General features: G+C 46.6%; 1 protein-coding gene across 1 annotated transcript in view; it reads right to left on the bottom strand.

Moving 5' to 3' along the window:
- Positions 1-16,938, bottom strand: part of LOC149340251 (aminopeptidase N-like) — a 31,525-nt gene extending 14,587 nt beyond the window's left edge. Inside the window, exons 1-13 of the mRNA XM_089550699.1 lie at positions 16,618-16,938; positions 16,046-16,318; positions 13,696-14,045; positions 12,622-12,777; positions 9,928-10,030; positions 8,810-8,930; positions 8,247-8,401; positions 7,340-7,453; positions 5,919-6,053; positions 3,870-3,935; positions 3,275-3,340; positions 1,726-1,892; positions 548-639 (exon numbers count right to left, since the gene is read on the bottom strand). Coding sequence (XP_089406825.1) covers positions 548-639; positions 1,726-1,892; positions 3,275-3,340; positions 3,870-3,935; positions 5,919-6,053; positions 7,340-7,453; positions 8,247-8,401; positions 8,810-8,930; positions 9,928-10,030; positions 12,622-12,777; positions 13,696-14,045; positions 16,046-16,318; positions 16,618-16,938 — 2,119 coding nt within the window. The remainder of the gene's footprint in view (positions 1-547; positions 640-1,725; positions 1,893-3,274; positions 3,341-3,869; positions 3,936-5,918; positions 6,054-7,339; positions 7,454-8,246; positions 8,402-8,809; positions 8,931-9,927; positions 10,031-12,621; positions 12,778-13,695; positions 14,046-16,045; positions 16,319-16,617) is intronic.
- Between the last annotated feature and the right edge of the window lie 6,189 nt (positions 16,939-23,127).

Here is a 23,127-nt window from a genome sequence, read left to right as displayed (position 1 = left end):
ATCTTAAACTGTGACATTGGGGGCGCATGACTGAATTTAGCGACGACGGGTCAAGCGAATACACAAAACCTTGCAAATGTACACAGGTTTGCGCAATTATAGGCATAAGAATGCATTCCTTGAAAGGCTACTTGTATCAACATGAACGAATGTAGTCGAGGTATCTAGGGGGGTATATTTTAGAGGCATCCGCATAAGTTTGCTAGAAGTAGAGACCACGAGCAAGCTTAATCGCTTCACAGCTCTGAGTCTGCCGATATGACTTGAAAAGTGTGCTGTCGGCTTCCTTGCGTGACCTGCACAGTGCACCGCTCAATGTCAGGCCACGCCTCCATGCATCGAGGTTTTTCAGTTTTAACTGGTTTCCGTTCTCAGAAAGCTCCTGAGGGCACCTTCATGTCCTCATACTTTTTAAAAGCAGGTATCACAGTGCTAGGCGTTGTGGCGTTCTCTCATCTTACATTCACAAAGCCTGCTTCGGTGTCACAGGTCCTGAGGTATCAAAGTTTTTATTAAGAAATTACCAGCGAGAGCAAGGTCTACGCACATTGTCTGGTGCTTAGCCAGTGCTTGGGAGCCGTCGCCGTGAAGTCCGGTTTGTCCTCGGTGACGATCGAGATAGGGATATGCCATATGGTGCTGTCGTAGAAATTGCATCGCAATAACCATGAGCAAGCCGCATTCGGGTCGCATATTTGTAAGCGATATCTTAAGCAGAAAAAGATTGCCTGGCACCTCTTCTGTAAGTGCCCGCAACAACAAATTCAGTGCTGGCGTATATGAGCTGGCACTCCAAAGGGTAATTCTAGTGGCAGTGTAGGCTTTATTTAAAGGTGGTTGTAACAGCCCAAGGGTCAAGTGTTTTGGTTCTGCCACATAAATAATTAAAGAACGTATTGTTTTTTTTGGAGCGTCACTTTCCCTTTTTTGTTTGCGGATTTTGTGGCATACCTCACACGTTCCAGCGTAACAACTAAGAGGTGGGCCCATAGAAGATCGGCTATTGAGGTTGTCTTTGCTTTGGGCGAGGAGCCTGAAAGTGATAGCTTTTTCATATTGACCGCGAGAGCAAATAAGTGTTAAGCCCGTATACGCTCGCAGGGAGGTGCGTGTGTAAGCGAAGCGTTATGCTCATTAGGGATGCGAATGCACTGAATGATATCGATGCGTAATCCTGCAGCAACAAATTACTGGCATTCATCTCAGTTGTAAGCAGCTGGCAGAGAAATTTAACAATAACTTTATATTTAATCACGCTCAGTTATCCCAAAAGGCCTTCTGATCGCCATGTGCGGCATGAGACTAGCTGCACCAAATCCAAGAGCTCTGCTGTACAGCAGAATAAAAGGTATTTGGATATCAGTCAGCTGGCAACGATAACAAAATTTGTAAAGGTCTTGTAAAGGTAAGGAATTTCTCACCAATTTATCCGTCTAGCTATAAGGTTGAACATTTCTAGTTCTGAGGGCCCTGTTACTTACCAGCGCTCGCCCTATATTTATCTCTCTTTCATCCACATCTTTTACGCTGTTATGCGAGAATGACCGCATTATTCGGTACATCATCAGAATATACTAAAAGAGATGCATAAAACACACTCGTCTTCTCGATATAACAAGTGACTGGTTCTATGACTCACTAGTTAATCGCTTAGTTAATCTGCTTGATTAACAAAAGTTTCTAAATCCAATAACTCGGCTTGTTTAACTTGAGAGAAGCACTTGCTTGTCGACAGGTCCGCTTCCGAAGATGAAGCGCCGCTGGTAAAGCGAGAAGGTGTTGGTCTCGTAAGAACGGTTCACGAACACGACGGGGAAGCCCGACTTGTGCACCCACTCGTCCATCACCTTGGTCAGGTTGACCGCCACCCGATCGTACATGGCCTTCTGGGCCTGTCCGCAGAACATCGAAAAATGCGCAGTGGTCAGGATCCGAGTCATATGTCTCAGGAAACTTCTAACAACGATAAACGAATAGGAACAATGACACCTGCCTGGTCACTTTGGACTCCGCATTCCTGCTTCCTTAATTTGGGCTGTTGTCAATAACACTTTTGCCTTGAGGCACTGGTTAGCATGCGAAAGAGTGATTCGAGGACAGTGCTTTGTTTCGATCTTGGAACCGCTGATCGCCAATGAATATGAAGTACTTGAAAGCTTACTATTGAACACGTTCCTAACAACAATTCAATCAGGATGTCGCAATTACGCTGCAACCAATAAAATGATAGGAACGTGAATATCATGGACGTGCGTGTCTACGAAAAACATGCGAAATGAGCAAGTGGTGGTGGTGGTAGTGGTTTATTTAAAAAATAAAAAGTGAAGCAGAAGAGTGTTGCCGGCCGCGGCAATTGCTATATAATATCTTAAGCACCCGAGCTGCAGCCGGTGGAAATGAAAGGGAAACGGAGAGGATAGTGAGGAGAAGTATAGACGGGAGCGACAGCAAGAAAGGATAGGGGAGAGCTATGTACACTATTTAGAAAATACAAAAGTAATCAAGTTCGCGCCGCTCGCGCGCTAATGTCCAAACATTGTCCGAAAATAAGTGCGCGCGAGCGGCCACTGCGCACAATCACAAAAGATGTAAACTCTATGTACATAGCCGCGCGCTGTCTCGGATTAATCGCGCGCGCGACACACTGCACTAGCGGCCGGGGTCTGGCGCCCGGCCGCGTATGAGCAAGTGCCGTTATTTCGACACCAACTTCACGGCTGAAGTTGTGCGGAGTCGTTGAGGTTTCGCTAATTTATGTCGTACTTTAATGAACTAAATTTAAGGCTCACAACTGCAGGCCTGATTTTGGCTTGGAATATATCGCAACTCATTTCCTTCATCTTGCGTACTAGCAGTTATGAACAGCAAATATTGAATATCCTGCTCTAATAGCTGTGCACTGTATTGCAGCGTTCGAGTTTGCTCTACCTCTTACGTTAGTTTGTTAAGTTCGCGATCCAGACCGACTTGAAACTGTCCTGATATAAGTGCTTGTTACAGACAACAACAACAAGAGGCAACAGGATTATGCTGTTAGAGACAACAAGATTATAGAGATCTCATTAGTAACTTGCTTGAGGGAGTACTCGATGCGGGCTTCGGGAAAAAAATATAGTTTTTCCAGTAGCGAACGCCGAAGCCTTACAATTGACTGGTGAACTCAATTTTCTTTTTCTTGCATCCCATTTTTTTCTTTAAGATCATGTGAGCGCTCCTCTCTGGAGAAAGTCAAGCCCTTCCACAGACTAGATTTTCAACTTAATGCTGAACGTACCGTGTGTATCTCTTTGTAAAAATGTTGAGGGTGAATGGCCTGGTAGCTGTACTTCTTGAAGACTTCCTGCAAACAAGTTTTTCGCAATATGATGTCAGTTATACAGTAAAGCAGGGGACGTTTTTGTAGTCATTAACTCAATAGCATTGATGACTTTTTATACTCTACGACAAGTTATTTCATGCTCTTCAAAAATGAGACCTCACTTTTTTTCACAATGCAAAAACTGGAACCTTTTCTAAACGAATGACTCTGTCAATTGCTGTTTCTTATACGAGCCTATTCACAGAGTTTGTATCGTCGCATAATTTCATAGGAAAAGAAAAATAAGCGCTAAAGGTAACGAAAAGCTGAGGCACTCTAAAAGTTCTCCATTAAGGCGCGAATTTCGCGGTCTCAAGAACCGCTCGGTACGGTCGTGGCAAAAAAAAAAAAAAAATCACAATTTTACTTCACAAGTAGTTCTAGGCTGTGTCAGTCACTGAAGATATGCTTTGCAGGTGGCTGATCAATGGTCGTCTTACTTGTCCCGCCTGCACATAAAAACCACCGCCATCGCCACCGGCATGCGCCACTAGAAATCTGCCACACTTACCGTCAAGGCCAGCCGAAACAAGTTGCTTGGAACCATATGCGCCATCATGCGCACAAGCGCGGAGCCCTGGAAAAGGAAATCACTTTTTTTTGTTTTCATGCTGCAAAGTGCAGACAGTGAATAATTAATAAAAATATCACTCTAAGGGATCTTGGTTTTAAGTAAAGCTTTTTGACGAGCTAGTTGGTACATATTCATATTTGAAAGGGTGTGCGCTAAAAAGACGTACACAGGAAAAAGAGACGGCAGGAAAGAAGCGCAACTTCCAACTTTAATGACAACAAAAGAAGCCAGGAGCACTTATATATCCGCTGATAACCAGATATGAGCTGCGTGATGGAGCGTGACCCCAACAACCAAACAAAAGACAGCGCAAAAATGCATATCTAAGTGACATTGAAAGGAACAAGTGACATTGGGTTTCTTTCAATGTCACTTAGATATGCATTTTTGCGCTGTCTTTTGTTTGGTTGTTGGAGTCACGCTCCATCACGCAGCTCATATCTGGTTATCAGCGGATATATAAGTGCGCCTGGCTTCTTTTGTCGTCATTAAAGTTGGAAGTTGCGCTTCTTTCCTGTCGTCTCTATCTTTTTCCTGTGTACGTCTTTTTAGCGCACACGCTTTCAGATATGAACTTGGCTTTAAAGGCCACAAAATGCTTTACAGGCGATAGAGGAAACGTTTACACTAAAAAAGAAGAAAAATCTGTTTAGTGACGCCGAAGAAGATTACATTAGGCTGTGCTGACTTTGAGAGTGCGGCCGGGTCAGTTGTTTATTTACTGTATTTTTCCGCTATCATATAATCGTTAGCTTCCAACTTTAACCCGTGTTACGTTTATTAAACCTGCTGTTTGGCGGGAGCTGAAAGGAATTAGCGTTGAAAGAATCTGCTTAGAACTGACGCATGAGGAGAATGTTTGCGTAGCATATTTTATTTAAGCACACTTTTCTGTGCGGTTTTTGCATGCGCGAAAGGAGCAGAAGCGCTGATCGCGCAAGAGGAGGCAGTTTGTTTTTTAGTTGCCGGAGCTGAAATATTATTACTGATGCGGAACTGATACAGGAAAAAGAATTTAAGGCCGCAGCCACTTGTATATGAACTCTGAATTTGAGGCTGAAATTACTTAATAGGCTGAGAAGCTTGTCGCACTAGAAGAAAACAGAACGGTTAAGCATTGCATTAAGCCGCTTTTATCTGGCGATGCACCACGTGAGCCGTAGAGTCTTTTGAGCCATTGCAAGAAGATATCTGGCTTCGCATATCTTCGATATAGTTGTCCTTGTTATCCGCGCCGTAGCGCAAATAACTGCAGTTCATATTGCTTACTGAAGCTTAATAACTACATTTAACAAGATTCTACAGCTATGACTCAGTGCCTGGGGCGTTGAGTTTATGGGTTCGATCCCGACAAATAAATTTGGATGGATGCGACGGGCAAAAATATTGGCTGGGGTTCAACCCGGTTGAAAGTAAATTAATTTGCTGTGGTTTAACGTTTACTCGCTCTATCCTTTGCCAACGCGTTCTTGATCATAACAATCATCAGAGTCAATCAGCCGTCTACGATACACAGCCCAAGCACTGGTTCCAACGCGCGACTCCTTAGACGTTATCTGCGGAAGTCAAGCAACGCTTCGCGTTTTTCAATTATTTGATCAGATTAACGGCGAGTCACGTGGTTCAGCGCAACTGCGAGGTGAGCGCTGAATCACGTTGTTCAACTCAGTTGCGAAAGCGAGAAAACGCGGCCGGCTCCGTGAGCCGTAGCTGCACCGAGGCGCGGCGAGTCACATGGTATGACGTCACAGCCACTCCCCCCCGCTCGTTCGCTTGAAGGTCATTCTTCGGAGCCACATGAACTTGAGGTCTGGCATAGGAGGAGTAGAGCTTCCGATCTAAAATGCCCAGGAACTCAGATTTCCGTACTCGTTATAAGAATTCCAGTTGTCCGACATTAATCGAGAGCCCTCAACTGCAGCGTTTTTCTTTCCAGTGTTGCATTCGCAAGCACAGATCCATGAACCTGCACTAGAGGGCGCTTACCTTGGCTATCGTCGCCACGTTTATGTGCTTCCGGATGTCGGTGGACGAGTTCAGCAACCTCGACACCGGCGCCGAGAAGTTAAATCCGTCCTGCTCCATGGCATAGTGTGCGTCTGACTCTAGGATCATGAAGCTCTGCGCGAGCACAACAATGGAAGAAGTGCATCAGATTTCTCTTTGGAAATTAATAGAGTGGAAGTATCACAACGAATGCTGCTACCACTTTCAACAACTTTTGCTGCAGAGAAGGACGCGGAAATTCACAATACGCGACCACAGCGAGCTGTGTGGTTCCGGGCGGGACCAATAATTAACTATATATAGCGAATTAATTCTATATGACCCGTGCTATGACCCGTATGTAGTGCATAAGGCAAGGAAAGGTAATGCTCGTTTCCAGAAAAAAAAAAGTTATGAATGTCGGCTGCGTATCTGAATGCAACTTGGAGGACTAACTCAGCGGCTTAGTCCTGTTGACGCTTAGTCCTTAGCTGTTGACGCTAAATTTTCAGGTGTACTGTAAAGGCCTCGAGTGCCGAGTGCGTTGCCATGAATTGCAGTGAGAGCGAGGCTGGTACATATCGAACGCTTATGTAACGCACGTCACGCGAATTCCAGGCGATGAGTAACTTGTTCTGTCATCTCTGCTATATATTCAGCCAATAAGTGACAACTCCTTAAGAGATGTCTTCCTGCTGTATTCACCTTGCTAAATGAACGGATTAAATAAAAAAATGGCTGAGGCTTAGCTAAGGTTAAGCCTAGTCAGATGCGAAGCATATTGATGGCTAGGCTTGGTAAAGTTCCTCGCTTTGTTCTTCAGTTGTTGTAGAACGTTGTCGCCGAGCCGCATATTGAGCACGCCGCTTAGCCAGACGTTCATCCCGCTCTTCATCGGTCTCTGTGGAACGCTGAAGCTTTCGCCTCTCGTTCAAATCAGCCCTGCTTCTAGGCTTCATCCCAACATCTGGCCGCCTCGTAAGTGCCCGGAGAGCGAGGCAAGCTCAGCTTTATACCGCTGCTGTAGCGTCACGTGGTCAGCTGCAGCGCCTCTGATGTGGAGCCTCCACCGCCGCGGCCGACCGCGCGAGCCGGCAGCCCATCTCTCCTCTGCTGTGACGTCATGTTGTCACGTGGTCAGCCGCCGCGCCTCTGATGTGGAGCCTCCACCGCCGCGGCCGACCGCGCGAGCCGGCAGCCCATCTCTCCTCTGCTGTGACGTCATGTTGTCACGTGGTGTCACGTGGTCAAGCTAAAGGTCAATGGTAGCTCCACCGCCGCGCTCGACGGGCTGTAGTGTAGCTCTAGTAATATGCTTCGCATAAAAGAATGTGTACTGGTTGACAAGACTTAACCAGTGAACGGGTGTTTTTCTTTGCCATATAAGAAACGCGCTTTCATAGAGGATGTGTAATGCGTACCACGTCCGTCTGCGGATCCGCCCTGCCAGCCGCCGTGTAAGTGATGTAGCGGCTGATACCCTCCTTGAGCCAGATGTCGTCCCACCAGGCCATGGTCACCAGGTTTCCCATCCACTACCAACAAACGAAAAATTCACAGGGACACCTAATTACATTATGTGAATGCGATAACATTAGAAGTTGTTGCTGCCTTTACATTAAGTTCTGAGTAATTATTTCGTGGTTGTGTTTCCGGACCCCTACACGTCTGTGTGCACACAACTAGACATCTCTTCGAGTCATCTAACTGGTGTTTAGATGTTTCCTCGAATGTGTTAAGAGGTGGCGACAAGGATGAAATAAGACTCATCGAAACATATAGTTGCCACTTCCGGTATTGTGACGTCACTTACAGCCCTGGCAATTATGTGACCGATGATACATTATTTTTTTCGATGATGCTACCAATGGCATCGCATTAATAGACGCACACCACTTATTCAGAAAGAGATTTGTAGATGATGTGTTTGGGACGAGGAAGCCTCGAATGTTCCTGGCACGCGCTGGACCGCGGGCAAACAAGAGAAACACGGGAAACGACAGATAAAAGCTGACAGCTGAATTGCACTGATCGTGACAGGGTCGAGAGACAATACTGTATTGCAGTATGCCTCTAATCATCGTTGGTCTCGATCACACCCTTTCTTGCAAAGAGGCTTCTGAGTTATAGTGCACGCTGAATATTGTCCTCCTCTAATATAAACAAAAAAACAGCTTCTTGAAACTTTCTGCAGAGGCATATTTCAAAGACTACCCTTAAAAAAGCAGCTAAGCAGAAAAGAGCACAACAATGGCCTGTTAGAACGCCAGGATAATCAGCATGCTCTCGTCGGTTGGAGCATCGACAGCTGTTTGGTAGTCGGTGTACCTGCTGGGCGATCTTGTTGGCGATGACCCTGAGCGAATCGACCTTCATCTGGAAGGGCGTCTCGTCGGTGCGGAAGGTCAAGTAGATGTCCTGGAAAGTGACCAGACCCCACTGCTCCATGGCCGGCGCCGGGAGGATCGGAGCGGCCACGAAGTCTGCGAGCCAACACGCGCTTTTCGGGCACTCCATTGGATCTATAGGTGGGTAATTGCACCCGCTAAATAAAGATGTATGGAAGTAGCTTTACGCCCACGTCCGCCAATAAGAGAACAGTTTACGCAAGAAAATATTAGATGGGCTACAGGGTTTAGTGCTTCTGGGATTAATTGCGTTGGCTCAAAAATCGGTCCCTCACAGAAGAATCATTACCTTAATGACTGGCTGCATAGAGACGTCAGACACATTTTTAGAACCCTCCGCGATCTGTTCATGGAGTAGTCCGCCGTGTCATTGCGGTGGAGAGAGTACTTTTAGGGATCGTGGAAAAATGACTCTGATTTTGAATTAAGTTCATTGTATCTAGAGATATAAATCGTCGCCCCTGACTGATCGCCTGTCCTTACCGAGTTTCGGGATAGGATAGTTGAGACCGAACGTGTCCTGGCAATAGAGGAGTATTTTCGGAGCCACCTGAAGAGTGTAGTCTGCGTTGCGCACCTGCTGCGTCGTCCCGTGCACCTTGATCTGCAAGCATCGGAGTAGAGATACGCTTCGTACTGACGGCAAATAGGACCAATTCATGTAGTTTCCTGCAGCTTTGATGCAATACAGTAACATCAGAAGTAAACGAACTCAGCTCCGCGATCCGATTGCGTTGACGCTCCGGGGATAGCTACATGACGGAAGCCAACAGTCACCGAAACTAAAGAGAAAAGGGGGTGCGTATATTTTCAAAAAAATAATTTGTCGTGTTGATCATTACAAGATTGATGGTGTAATGATTCTATTGCTTAAATATACTTGTTTAGAATTTCGAAGGTCGTGGGTTCGGACCACACCGGGCGCATGTGGATGTTTTTTTTCTGCTTTCTAAACAATTATTTTTAAATGATAAAATAATTGCGCTATTCATCTCTAATTGATAAACACCACAAATTAAGAAAAAATAGAAACATCCCTTTTGCTCCTTGGTTTCGATGACTGTTGGCTCCTTCATGTATGTCATAACCTCTCACATGCCTCAAATGCCTCTCCTCAAATGCCTCAGAAGAAATAAGGTCACGCCTCTATAATAAACTTTGGTCTTAGTATTGCGTTCTTCGCTTTGAGAAAAATATTTATTTCCGAAGAGCTTGGCGAAGAATGTTTTTAGAGAACAACGGTGGCGAAATGCTTACTTTTGAGCCAGTTGGCGCCCGCATTGCAGTGCATTTAATTACCATGTACTACCAGCTACGTCGCGCTGTTGAAGGTTAGGGATCATTCATCCCAAAAGTTTAAGTTTATTCATAGAGGTTAATTGTCTTGCTTTGCTGTAAGGAGACTTGTTGTTGCTGGGCTGGTAGTCTAGCCTGCTATTGATCGCGGTTCACATTTCACTGCAAGCGGGGGAAGGACCACACCATGGTTGCGATTATAAACGATATCTCCATGGCATTCATGAAAGCTTTTTCTAAGCATGAAGAATGTTTTTTTCTTTTACCAAAGTGAATATATTGGAGCACAAAAATATGACACTGACCAAGCCATTTCCTGCTGTGACGTAAGGCCCAATAACAAAAGCCAAGTTGTGGGTTGACATCAAGGGCGTCCTGTCAAAGTAGTCGGCTACAAAATCTTTTGATCTGGAACAAAGAAAAAAAAGATCTTTTTGTCTCAACAAAAAAAAGAACAAAAGGAGAGAAAACGGCACGAGCGAAGAAGCCGGAGCGCTACCATGGAAAGATTAAAAATACCAGCTTCAGGTATCACAGGCTTGAATGTCAAAAATTCGTGCCAAAAGTCGTGCATTGCAGCGAGCTAAAGAACTCTGCTTCCAGAGCCGAGAAAATCATAGCTGTTGATGCAAGCTTCGTTAACAAAGTCGATGTCGGGCTGGCGTTAGTCATTTGTTAGTTAAGGTATTCACATAGGCGTTAGCTTCATCTCGCACCTAAGTTGGGATAATCACTTTAATTATGTGAGAAGAAGTTCTCTAAACTAAGGGAACTTTGTCCTGCTGTAGAAACATACTTCCGCAGGGAATTATAACCCACTTGTATTACTCATTATTTGCATACAACTTAAATTACCGAAGTCTTGTTTGGAGCCGTACAACGAAAATAAATGTGGATAGGGTTACTGTGCTTCAGAACAAAAAATTGTCATGTGGTGAGGGCAGACTTCAAAGGAACCACACGAAATTTATTCAAAACAAAAGGATAATTCGTATCGCGCACTGTTACGAACCGTGCTTGTTAAACTGGTGTTATTACATCCCTGCTGAATCTGTAAACGTCCTTTAACGCATTGCACCGCTATAACTACGAAAAGCAGATGTGTGCATTACAAACCCACTATACTGGTTAATTCTATACTTTCTAACCCAATATAAGCTATAGTCATGAAAATATAATTCACCATCATTACTGAACAAGTACTGTAAAGCATTATTTGCCCGAGAAAAAGACGAAAATATTTTCAAAATCTGAGTGGAATTGATGCACGCTGATTAGCGCAGATAATGTATCCTCATGTATTACCTGGTGTGAACACTTGTTTACCGTGTAATTATAGTTAAGTATTGCTACTGGCTGTTATAGTAGGCAATGTTTTAGTCATATCGTGTAATTTTTCGCTGCACAAGATTTTTTTCCAGTTTCTACGTAACTTTATCAGTTTCCACACGGTGTTTTGAGTGTAAATGTTTTTTGCATTGAACAAGTGCAGTTATTATTATTTATTGAGTGCGTAGTTTTTATTGTTTTATGTTGAAAACTGCGTTGACCGCTGTCTTCTACAATGGCTCCTGGACCTTCGCTGAGTTACTGATTGCAGATTTTAGTCCAGGAGTCCATTCAGAGTAGACATAATTACTCAGGGAATAAATTTGATTTGATTAAATTTCATTTAATATGATGTAACGCTTTCAGCGTCCTTCCAACGATGGAAGAACCACTCTACAGCTGGTCCATTTCACAATACACAGACGGAAACCAGAATGACAGTTTATGCGCTGACTCTCCTTTTTCTTGGAGTACTGAGCTTTCCAGAGTAAGATGCCACAAGCACGCCTAAATTTTTTTCTGTGAACACTAAGTCACTCCGTCAAGCCTCAACAGCTTTGTACTATTAGTGCGATTACTCATCTGGTTGAAACGACAGACATCTAAGTAATAAGAAACGCGGGTGTTCCATGAGATGGGGAGCACAGGAAGGCACCTTTTTTTACGAAGTCTGATACTTTTTTTGCTGTCTCTGTAACACTGCTGGAGAATTTGACCAGCCTTGATGGCTTCATCCACTACTTGAAAATGGTTGGCATATACCCTTCGCCTGAAATTCCTACTCTAGTTTTCCTCGTGAGATGCACATGAATAAAAAATTCACAGGGACAACTAGTTACATCATGATTGGCGATGCGGTAGCGCTAGAAGCTGTTAAGGGATCGGAAGCGGGCGGAGTGGGTGAGGGAACAAACGCGTGTTAATGACATCCAAGTCGAAATCAAGAGGAAGAAATGAGCTTGCGTAGGGTATGTAATGCGAAGACAGTATAACCGCTGGTCCTTAACGGTAACGGAGTGAATTCCAGAGAAGGCAAGCGTAGCAGGGGGCGTCAGAAAGTTAGGTGGGCGGATGAGATTAAGAAGTTTGCGGGGATACGGTGGCCGCAACTGACGAAGGACAGGGTTAATGGGAGAGCCTTTGCCTTGCAGTGGGCGCAGTCAGGCTGATGATGATGATGCATTTACATTTAGTTCTGTGTCATTCTTTCATGGTTGTGTTTGCAGACCCCTATACGTTTGTCTGCACACCACCAGACCCCTCTTCGGGTCATCTAGCGGGTAGTTGGATGTTTCCCGAAGGTGTCTTATAGGTAGCGACACGGACGCAATGAAAATACATCGAAATGTACAGCTGTCACTTCCGGTCTGGTGATGTTACTTCCGGTTTGGTGACATCCCTTCCCTCCAGCCAATGAGCGAATTTTATGACCGACATCAGATTTTTTTTCCCCGATGAGGATTCTAATGCTATCGAACATGATCCAACGAACATGCTTTACACGAAAGTAGGGTTCATTGGAGAGACATGGCAGAGGCCTTTGCCCTGCAGTGGGCGTAGTCAGGCTGATGATGACGATGATGAGGGAAACTAAGGAGCATGTGCGGGAAGTGTCTTCCGCTATGACTGGCAAAGCGCAGGCGCCTGTGCATGCACCCGACGGTGGTTACCTCTCCTCGCTCTTGGAGAGGGGCATGTTGGAGAAGCTGCGGTAGTGGCTGGGCCGCACCACCACCAGGTCGAAGGTGGCCCGCAGCGAGGGCTCGTCGAAGCACGGGAACACGCGACGAGCGTACGTCGGCGTGAACTGCGTGGCCACCACGGAGCTGTATAGGGAGGAGAAGATAGGCGTAGAGGGTCTACTTTAAAAGTTTGTGAACAACCGTGCTTTCGTTTCGTGATCATTTGGCGGAGTTCTTGGCACACTTTTTGTCATTTCAATTACTTGGTGCTATGAAATCACTCTACAGCTGAGGGCACAATCAGATAATCGCCGCATGGCTCAGCAGCAATAATGACGGCCTTAGAACTTCTGAGAAAGACAATGTGTTTGGAACACGTCTGAAATTATTTTTGTTGTAAATAATGAGACAGTTCAGACCCTGATGCCTTGTGGCTGTTGTAAAGGAACTCTATTCTCCCTACGAAGGGGACTCTGCAGCAAAGCATGCAGTGCTCGCTGTTTTATCCTTGCCTCTGCGAAAATTCGGGGCTAAATGTCAACGCTACAAGCCTATGTCGCTCATTAGCCTGTCGTCATATGATATAGCGGGCGGATATGGATAAAGAGTGGCGACTTGAATCTCCAGTGCAACATCTAGAACCGCATTATGGAGTTGCTCGTGAGGACTTAACTGGGATGTTTCAGTAAGAAAGAATTAATAAGGCGCCCAGACCCTCAAACGTTTTTCGTCGTGTGGTCAGTGCACCGACAAGGCAGCATGCCACATGAGCGGCGACCAGTGAGCTCTATCAGCCAAAAGCACAGAAATAACATTTGAAAAAAAAAAATACTTTGAAATATTTTGGCGTTTACGCGTATGTGGGTATACATGCTCACACTGGAGGCAGTGGCGACCGCTTCATCATTTGAGAAGCGTTTCCAAGAATTAACATTCTCCAGTCAGTGGCCAACACTGGGCTTAAGTTTGTGTTTTGAGTAGAAACTGTTAAACTAAAAACCCATAGCAAGGACATACGTAGGTCGTCACTCAACGGATGCTTCTCAATGGGCGGGCACTCACACGCGCTCGTTGTCGCTGGTGAAGTGGGCCTTGTAGATGCCGCGCGGCATATTCTTAATGGGCCCGGCGAATTCGATGGACAGCGAGTACGTCTCGTTGAATTCTAGCGGCGTGTCCGTCTCGATTTTGAGCATCTCGAGGTCATCGTTGACGGCCATCTTTGCGATGCCGATGAATGTCTTGTCGGCCTCCCTGACTAACGTCGTCTGCTGTTCCTTGATGGTGAAGCTGGTCGCGTGCAAATAGAGCGTCTGCGTGGGCTTCGTGCAACGAAGCAGGATGATGGTCTTTCCCAGGTAGTAGGTCTCGCCGAACATGAAGCTCTGGTCCCGGTTAGCATCCATCACCACCTGGACGGGGCAGAGTTATACCCCTGTCAAACTAGCAGATTTAATGTCATTCGGCCTCTTTCGGTGCTACACCGAAAAAATAATGTCATTCGAAAATAATGGCAGTGGAAATCAGTGAACAAAAAATAGTGCAATTGAAAGACGTAAGCGCGCATGAAGATGTTTGAAATTGTTGCGTAGTGCTTCAAGAGCGTGTGAAAACATTTGTGTGCAATATTATAAGTTTAAAATATTATTTCCGGCCATTCTGCATCACTCTAGTCATCAGAAGCCAAGCCAAGTACAAAGTCAGTCACATATTCGATAAATGTAAACAAACAATATGGCTGACAAGGAGGTGCGCGCAGGAGCGCGGAGCGTGGAAATGACTTCCAAAAGGGGAACTGCTCAGCTACATCTTTAAGTACTTCCGAACTAAACGAACATGGAACGCCAACCGGCAAGAAACACGCAACATAAAATGATAGACGGTCGCGGGAAAGGCCCTGCTTCACGCTCGCCGCTTGCGTTGGCTGCTGCTGAGATCGAGAGTAATAGTCGTAATAGCTATCCACGAGAGCCTCTAGTGTGAACAGGTTCATATCAAAATTAACATTTTTTAGCAAAGCTAAATAAATACAATTTCTAACTTTGTCAGTGTGCTCATTATTTTTTCGCGTCGCTTGTTTCTGCTGCATATCTGATGTCCAGAGTGGGCATTCGGTTCGAGATCGAATGCGAATGAGTTTCTCAAACTCATTCGATGGCTAATGACATTCGAACCTAATGACATTAAATGTTCCCGTGTAGCAGCCGATTAATGACATTAGGAGCCAATGTCATCCGATGAGAGTGACATTAAATTTTCTAGTCTGACAGGGGTATTAGCCAAGGTCAAAGTGGGTCGAGTGAAGAAGACGTACAACCCAAGTAGTACAAGTAATCGGCCCAGTAATGGAAACGTATTGACAAAGGACTGTGCCCTACAAAGGACCAGAGTGAAACCATCCATTCACATCACTGGGCAGATTATCTGAGCTGCTTGGGAAGGTAACGTTCATTTGACACGAACCAAATCTTGGAAACAGGCGCAAGTGAAACCACTAGAAGAACATGAGTGGTTCGAGTCGCTGGTGTCATCTTCCTGCTAGACAAGTGCACTGACTCCCGCTGCTTGCGTTTGGGGGCGGACCACTCGCAAAGATTCCGACTAATCACAGATCGTTGTTGCATCTGAGGCCACGTTTTCTTGGAATTATTTCCCAACTATATGATTTTTTTTCCTTATCTGTCATTGGTCTATAACCGGGGAATAACAATGGGCGCTAGTTACCAAGGCCAACGTCACAGGAGGTGGTACCAGTGATGAAGGGACAAAATAATGATGTAAGAAATGAGTCGTTGCAAAATATGGCTAACGATTTTTTTTTAAATGCACTGTGCAATGATTGGAAATGGCAGATAATGTTTCGTGCCCACAAGGACGGTAAGCTTCCGGTATCCTGTAACATTAAGACCGAATCTGTTTAATTATGTCCATCTTAAAAAACTGCACAGCAAACAAAATGGAGCGGACAGTCTAAGAACAAAGTACTAGTACTGCTGTATTCAGGTACTGCGGATTTCATACATGGAATTTATTTCGAAAGCCACCGAAATTCACTGGAAATTACGGAATGAAGAAAACAGAAGAACAAGAAGTCATTAGTGTTAATCAACTGTCTCTTTTAGAATATGTTAAAGCTTTTGGCAGTGAATGGAAAGTGGATATCAGCACTTGTCATATGGTAAATTTCCTGACTTCGGTAAATTTTTCTTAATCCTAGCATCACCTATATTTTTTATTGACCGCGCAAAAAATTTCAGTGATAGGTCAGCGTCACTAGTGCCCCATCGTTTCCTTGAGCCTGTCGCCCTCGCCCTCTATGCTGGTGAAGTTGTCGCAATAGCCTCTTTTTCAGAGAAGTCTTCGTGCAGGCAGGGAGAATATTAAACAAGGCGGTAGATATCGTCGGACTGACCTTAATCATGACATCGTAGTGGACAGGAACCACGTAGAGCGGCAACTTCTCGACGAAGTCGGAGCGCGGCGGCGGCAGGTAGTCGTCTTCGGGCGAGTAGACAGGCTCGGACAGTACGTCCGGACTTTTGGTACTCGCCGGAATCGCGGGGAGCGGTCTCAAGGTGGTGGGCGTGTCTCCGGGCTTCTGACTTACGGGCTCGCGTGCTGCCGGCTGCGGAGGCTGAATGAGGGCCGGAGGGGCGGGATTTGCACCACCTTGGGGCACAAGCGGCTGCGTAAGAAGAACGAAAGAAATACAAGGGCCCATGGTTGGTTGCTGTCGGTCGAAGCCTTTCCGGCTATGCGCCCTATTGAGTACACTTGCAGAAAATGCAGAAGTCCAATCGCTCAATAGTCAACCTCAATTTCTATTGGTCGGAATGGAGAGGGCGCATGCAAATGATGTGAGAAATGGTCTTAGAGTTGTCTTAGAGTTCATTCTTCCAGAGAGAATGCCTCTCATAGGTGTATATCGAAAAAGAAAGCTGTTTGGCATGCTCGCTTCTTGTACTCAAAAGAACAACAGCGCACCTTTCGCAGCTCGGAGCCAGGTACGGTGAATCCCCTGTCCCTCCTCGTGGGCAGATGCGGCATGAAGGGCTTGCGCACTAAGGCGGGCGGCGGAGACGGTACGAGTGGTGCCTCGGTGTGCTTTTTGGATCCTCCCATGAGCATGAGCCAGAGGATGACTAATCCACCCATGCACAGGACAACCGCCACGGTCACGCCCATTCGAGAGTACGAGGTCGGCGGGTTAGCGCTGACTGCCGAATCGGACGATCCGCCGGTACCGCCGCTGCGTCGGCTCGAGCCGCCCTTGGTCGAACTGCCATCGTCCATGGCCGAGGACATGGTGACTGCGCATTCACAGGTTATCAAAGATGAAAACGGACCGGGCTGGTAGAAAAGTCAGTTCAATCTCTGTTGGAAACTTCAATATACCCGCGAGACAGTCGAATGCAAAAAAAAAAGCAGCACAGAAAGAAGATTGTTTTGCTGCTGCGTTTTTTACTCTATGACACCGTTAACTGTCCCATTCTGGTGTTTGTAAAAGTTGGACGAGACAAGCGTCAGTAGTGGACTAAGACGTGCGGGCATTATGCAGGATTGTACTGTGCAGCGCAACGGCGACAAGGGAAACACAAGGGTCCCATTTGCATTGTAGAGTTGCACACTGTAGTCAGCAGTCGAGTTCGTAATCGAAATGCCAGATGAGCAGAAGTGAGGAATAGAAAGTTGGATCGACATCTGGGTGTAGTACTGAGACTGAGCAAGGCACGTTGCATTTTTATGGTGGTTTATCAGCACAGATTAGTCAGCTTGCTGTCTGTACGAGAAGTTGCTGAGATGTTGGCCAAAGCCATGACAGAGGAGCTCAAAGCATGTAGCTCAGTGAGTAGGTGGCCAAACCACAGATTCAGTTCTCAGCCTCTATGCTCCAGTGTGTAGTAATGGGAGCCTGTGTGTGGTAACGTGCGTTCTGAAACTCAGCGAGTCGCAGAGCGAGCAGACCCAAGATAATTACGAGAGGACGTAGTAGTGCTCGCAAGTAAACGAGCACTGGGGTGCATTTGTAAACGAGCTATTTTGTCTTCTGACACCGACTGATGCTAGCCCAATGCAAATGAGTGAAGTACCGGCTATCCCCGCGGTTATTGTCACGTGTGCTTGCACTAAGCGGATTAAGTGACAATGAGGTAAACGAGGAAGAATGAAAGATTGCTGAAGTTTACACAGCAGCCCACAAAAGCAAAGTGTAGCACTAACGTGTTAACGACGATTGCGTTAACCAGGCTGGGTCAAGACGGGCAAATTTCTACCGAATTTCTACCTGATAAACCTTGTTTTCAGCAAAACTCCTTCGTAGTTATTCTTATTTGAAGCCATAAGTGCTGAATGTCCGGTGATGGCAAAGTAGGAAAATACAAACATGAGCGCAAAAATGCGGAGATTGGTCGACCGGCGCATCACACGCCCCTCCATTTACCACCAATTAGACGAAACCTTCTTTTCAATGCGTTATCATTTTCATTGTGCATATAGCGTTTGGTATGTGTACGACAGTGTGCATGCTTACCATTCACAGCCAGGCGTACAGGGAATGGGGCGAGGGTCAGCCGTGGTGCGTTTACGGCCGCCGTGGTAGAGCTCCCATGGCGCGCGCTAGGCCCTCACGATGGCTCCGCCTCCGACGGACATGCCGCTGCGCAGAAGCGCCAAATAGGAATGCCAGGTTAGTGACGCATTTAATCGCAGAAACTATACTACAGCAACCTAATAAACTAAGAGTAAAATTCGCGTGCTCTCAAAAGGCGGCTCCCGGCTCCTTTGATTTCATACTCGTATATACTAAGGAGAATGGGTTGAGGATGAAAAAAAAAAAACCCTTCGCCGAAGATTCTCCAGCTACCTAGTACTGCTGAAAACATGAATAACAACGACTGCCTCCAGAGAACCCCAGAGCGTAAGGAAAAAATTCTGAATTCTGATGCGCTTGCGCTGAATGAACTGCAGAAAACGAGGCAGATTAGACAAAATATTGTTCAGTTGTACATTATTAATAGGCAGCATCTGCATCTTGATAGCGTAAAAGTCACACCTAGTCCAAGACAAACGTAGCAGAAGGGCAACATCCCATATTATTTTTCAACCGCTCACCGTGTTGTGTTCCTAATTATTCTAAAGCAGGGTATGAAATAACGGCAGCTAATGCTCGCATTTCATTTTGTGTACGCTCTTCAATTCTTACTGAACTCGAGCAACTGTACACTCCTGATACCATTTCCTTACACAACTACATTTCCTTACACTACTACTGTCCCCGCGTCCGAACTACAAGTTCGGACACGGGGACACTAACTGGGAAGACAGAACATATCAATACTCAGCTCCCAAAAACATACAGAGGGTTTCTTTGACGGCTGATCTTTGCAATCTCAGCACCGACAACGATCCATGCACAGCTAGGTGATTTGCACTGTCGACATTGCCGGCGAGAGGACGATCGTGTTATGAAACGAATCAAGGCTCTTGGTACCAATGTTGTCAGGAGCACAGAGTACACCACCCCATACTGTGCCTTCGGCTCGCTGCACCGATTGTGACATCGACACAGCACAGCCTTGTACGAGTATCTGTCACTTTGGTCATGATCGTTCTATGATACCGAAGTGTGACTTTGCTTGAGCCGATACTCCTTATAGTGATGGCTCTGGTTCTACGAAAGCCCTGCGAATATTGTTTTCGCGGTTGTCTGAGTCCCAAGTAACACCTATCTGTGCGCAGATCAGCGACACGCTAGCATGTGCCAAGCTTCCCTATTATTGCACGAAATTAGGCCTATAGACACTGGCATGGGCGTGCCTGGGCACACCATGCCATCTGCTGGGATTCACCCGAGACCTTAGTCAAACAAGATCATGAAGACAGGAATTCTTTCGATGCTCTGCGGTAGAACGATCTCTTCGCGTTCAGCGGGTGGAAATTGTAAAAAGAATAAACGTACTCACGCCCGTGGCCTGCCGAAGCGCTTCTTGCGCGGGGACTCCAGCAACGGCGCGCGCCACTTTTATAACTTTGTTCTCCTCTTCTTTACGCTTCGAAAGAGTCATGTGGGCGCTGAAATGGCCGAAATGGCTAGAGCGGCCGCAAGAGCCAAAGGACTCCCGGAATAGTGGGAACGGCCGCCGATTTTAGTTACAACTGGAATGGTGTCATCATCAACGTCGTTCTTTGTCAAGAGATAGAAGGAAACTGAGTACGGACGTCCCTTATAGGTATAGGATAGATTTATAAATGCAGGTGCATTCGGGATGAACAATTTAGGTCCTCATGAGGCAACGTCTAGGGAATGTCCGAAGGTGAAAACAGAGATGAAGATCTTGAAGAAAATGGTGAGAGACCATTCTACTCACCGAGAAGCAGCAATCGCGGTACGTCGCTCCAGGAGGAGGACACGAAACCGGCAGAAGAAATTGAGCTCAGTAAATGACGTGTCAATACATCAGGAGGACCGAGACCACTCTGCCGCGCAGAAGCCACCGCCTCCAGCTCCGCAAGAGCCAAGACTGTCAACCACCCAGGAGGACTCCGCAGAGTGGCCACCTCTACCATCGCGTACTGTAAGCTCTGTGACACGTCCGCCTGTGCGTCCGCAGGATGTGTCTACAACAGATGATCAAATCAGGGCGATGCTGAAACAGCTGATAGGCACCTTACGGCTGATAATTGCTGGAGTGGACACGCCAATTGCTAAGGCTGCTGTCCAAATTTTAGACGCTATTGAACCGGTGCTTGCCACCCTTTAATAGCAGTAAAAAATTATGGCTCTACCGTCGTCAGCACCCTCACTACAGGAGAGAATCTCTCGATCGGCAGTATTACAATGGAATGCTCGAGGTCTGCGAGGCCGCCTAGCAGATTTCAGGCAGAGGATTTTCAAGTACCGATTTCCAGTGCTTGTAATATGTGAGCCTAATATCACATCTCCTTTTCGACTGTCTGGTTATGAAAGTTTCCTCTCTGAAGCGGCTGGGCATTTGAGCAAGGTACTACTATGCGTCCGTCGTGACCTCACTTACATTCGGCATCAAATTCCTGGGGGCAGTAGCAACGAGTATGTTGCAATCACTGTGACTCTGAATGGGCGCACATTCTCTATTATAGGTGGCTACATACCACCAAGGGGTCGATTTGATGCCCTACGACTACAATCGCTACTCGACAGCGTTTCGGAGCCCCATATAATAGTAGGAGATTTCAATGCGCATCACCACGGCTGGGGAAGCGCCATTACGAACGTTCGAGGACGGGATATCGCCACGTTCATGGACAATGCAGGTCTTGTTTTGCTCAATGATGGCGCGCCGACATTTCTACGAGGGAATATACCTACAGCAGCTGCCTGGACCTTGCATTTGTATCCAGGCGCCTCTCATCGTTCGCAACGTGGTGTGCTGATATTGAAACTTATGGAAGTGACCACATACCAACGTATGTGCAGCTACGGTGGTTTCACCGTCTTCCAAATGCCAAAATACGTTGCACCGACTGGAGTGCTTTCCGCATTGCTCTAGAAGAAACCTGTGGTAACCTCGCTGATCCAACAGATGTGGAACAGCGTATTATTTCGGCCATGCAAGATACAACGCGCAACATCTCAGCGCCAATTCCACAGCTCCAGTGGATGTGATCTACGCGCAGCTTCGGGCGATTCGTCGGCGCGCAGAAAGAAAATACCGGAGGACAAAGGATGTCTCGGATCTCCGGGCCTCTCGACGTGCCCAGAAGCAAATACAGCGCTATTTGGAGAACCTAGGCAAACAACGGTGGCGGTCATTTTGCAGCAGATTGGATCCCCGCAAACCACTCTCCAAAATCTGGCACGTCGTTCGAGCACTGCCGACAATTCCCCAGCAGAAACACCCTTTCCGTGCATTGGCACTTTATGAAAGACGGCAAGAACTAGAGGTGGCAGAGGATTTCTGTTCGAGAATTGCCGGAAGCGCTTCTTCACCTCGGCAGCATCGATGTGCTCCCCCCACGATGGACGATCGACTGGACATCCCCTTCACAATTCAAGAACTGAAAGCGGCTCTTTCTGCTTGTACGCATCCTTCGTCCCCAGGACCTGATGGAATAACATACAATGCGCTTCGTCATCTAGGCCCACAGGTAATGGAAGCCCTCTTAACATTGTTCAACCACTCTTGGGCCTCTGCCACTGTTCCACAGCAGTGGAAAAGAAGCCGCATTGTGGCCTTGCTCAAACCAGGGAAATCGCCACTCGACTTAGCATCCTACAGACCAGTAGCTCTGGCAAGTTGTATTGGCAAGACGATGGAGCGTATGGTGCTAACCCGTCTAGAATGGTTCCTTGAAAAACGTGAACTGTACCCTTCCACAATGACGGGTTTCCGCAAAGGCCGGTCTGCCATCGACAGTGTAATTGATCTCGTGTCAACGGTAGAACATGAAAAACGCCGTCACAGGTTGAATGCTGCTCTTTTCCTCGACATCAAGGGCGCATTCGATAATGTTCAGCATGATGCAGTACTAAATGCACTCGATGAATGTGGCATAGGCGGACGTCTACACAACTGGATTGCAAGCTATTTGACAAACCGGACAGTCTACATGGAGACTCTTGAAGGAGACACAGCAGATCATCATGTTGCTTGTGGTGTTCCTCAGGGAGGAGTGCTTAGTCCAACGTTGTTCAATCTTGTGCTCATTGGCCTTTTCAAACAACTGCCGAAGACTGTTTCGATATCCGCCTACGCAGACGATATTTGCATATGGACATCAAGTGTCACGCGTCCCCAAGTGCAAGCAAGATTGCAGCGTTCGGTTTCCATTACGTCTGCGTACTTGCGCCGTCAGGGGCTTGAACTTTCGCCAACTAAAAGCGTAGCATTGGCTTTCACACGCAAGTTAATGGCGTGGTATCCGGTCACAATCGACGGGCAAATTGTTCCATACGTAACACATCACAAATTCTTAGGTGTTACGATAGACCATGACCTGTCCTGGACGAAGCACATTTCTGTGCTCAAGAAAAAGCTCGACAGCTTTGTAAGAATTGTGCGGTGTATGGCAGGAAAATGTTGGGGTCCCTCTGAGCGATCTTTACTACATGTGTACCAGGCGCTGGTAGTCGGTCTTCTCAGATACAGTGCACCCGTTCTCTCGGGAGTCAGACTATCAGGCCTGCATGTGCTTGAAAGCGCGCAGGCTCGTGCTTTAAGAGTATGCTTGGGTTTGCCATGTAAAACTTCTACATGGGGCACATTTTATGAGGCCCGAGCCTGCCCAGCACGAATTTATTTTCAACAGGAGCCACTTCGTGTGCATTTGCGGCATCTGACCAGGCATCGTCATCACCCCCTGACCAACATTAGTGCGGCGCGTCCAGATGCAGCCTTTTCCAGAGCCCTTAGGATGCAGCGCAATGCGGTGCCTTCGAACTACGCGCCACACCAGATTGCGGAGGTGCCACTTTGGGCAGTACCAAAACCATCTATACGGACAACAATCCCAGGG

The sequence above is a fragment of the Amblyomma mixtum genome, chromosome 6 (assembly GCF_055824585.1).
Source record: "Amblyomma mixtum isolate Tamu chromosome 6, ASM5582458v1, whole genome shotgun sequence".
Taxonomy (NCBI): domain Eukaryota; kingdom Metazoa; phylum Arthropoda; class Arachnida; order Ixodida; family Ixodidae; genus Amblyomma; species Amblyomma mixtum.
This window is presented reverse-complemented; position numbering and strand designations above follow the sequence as displayed.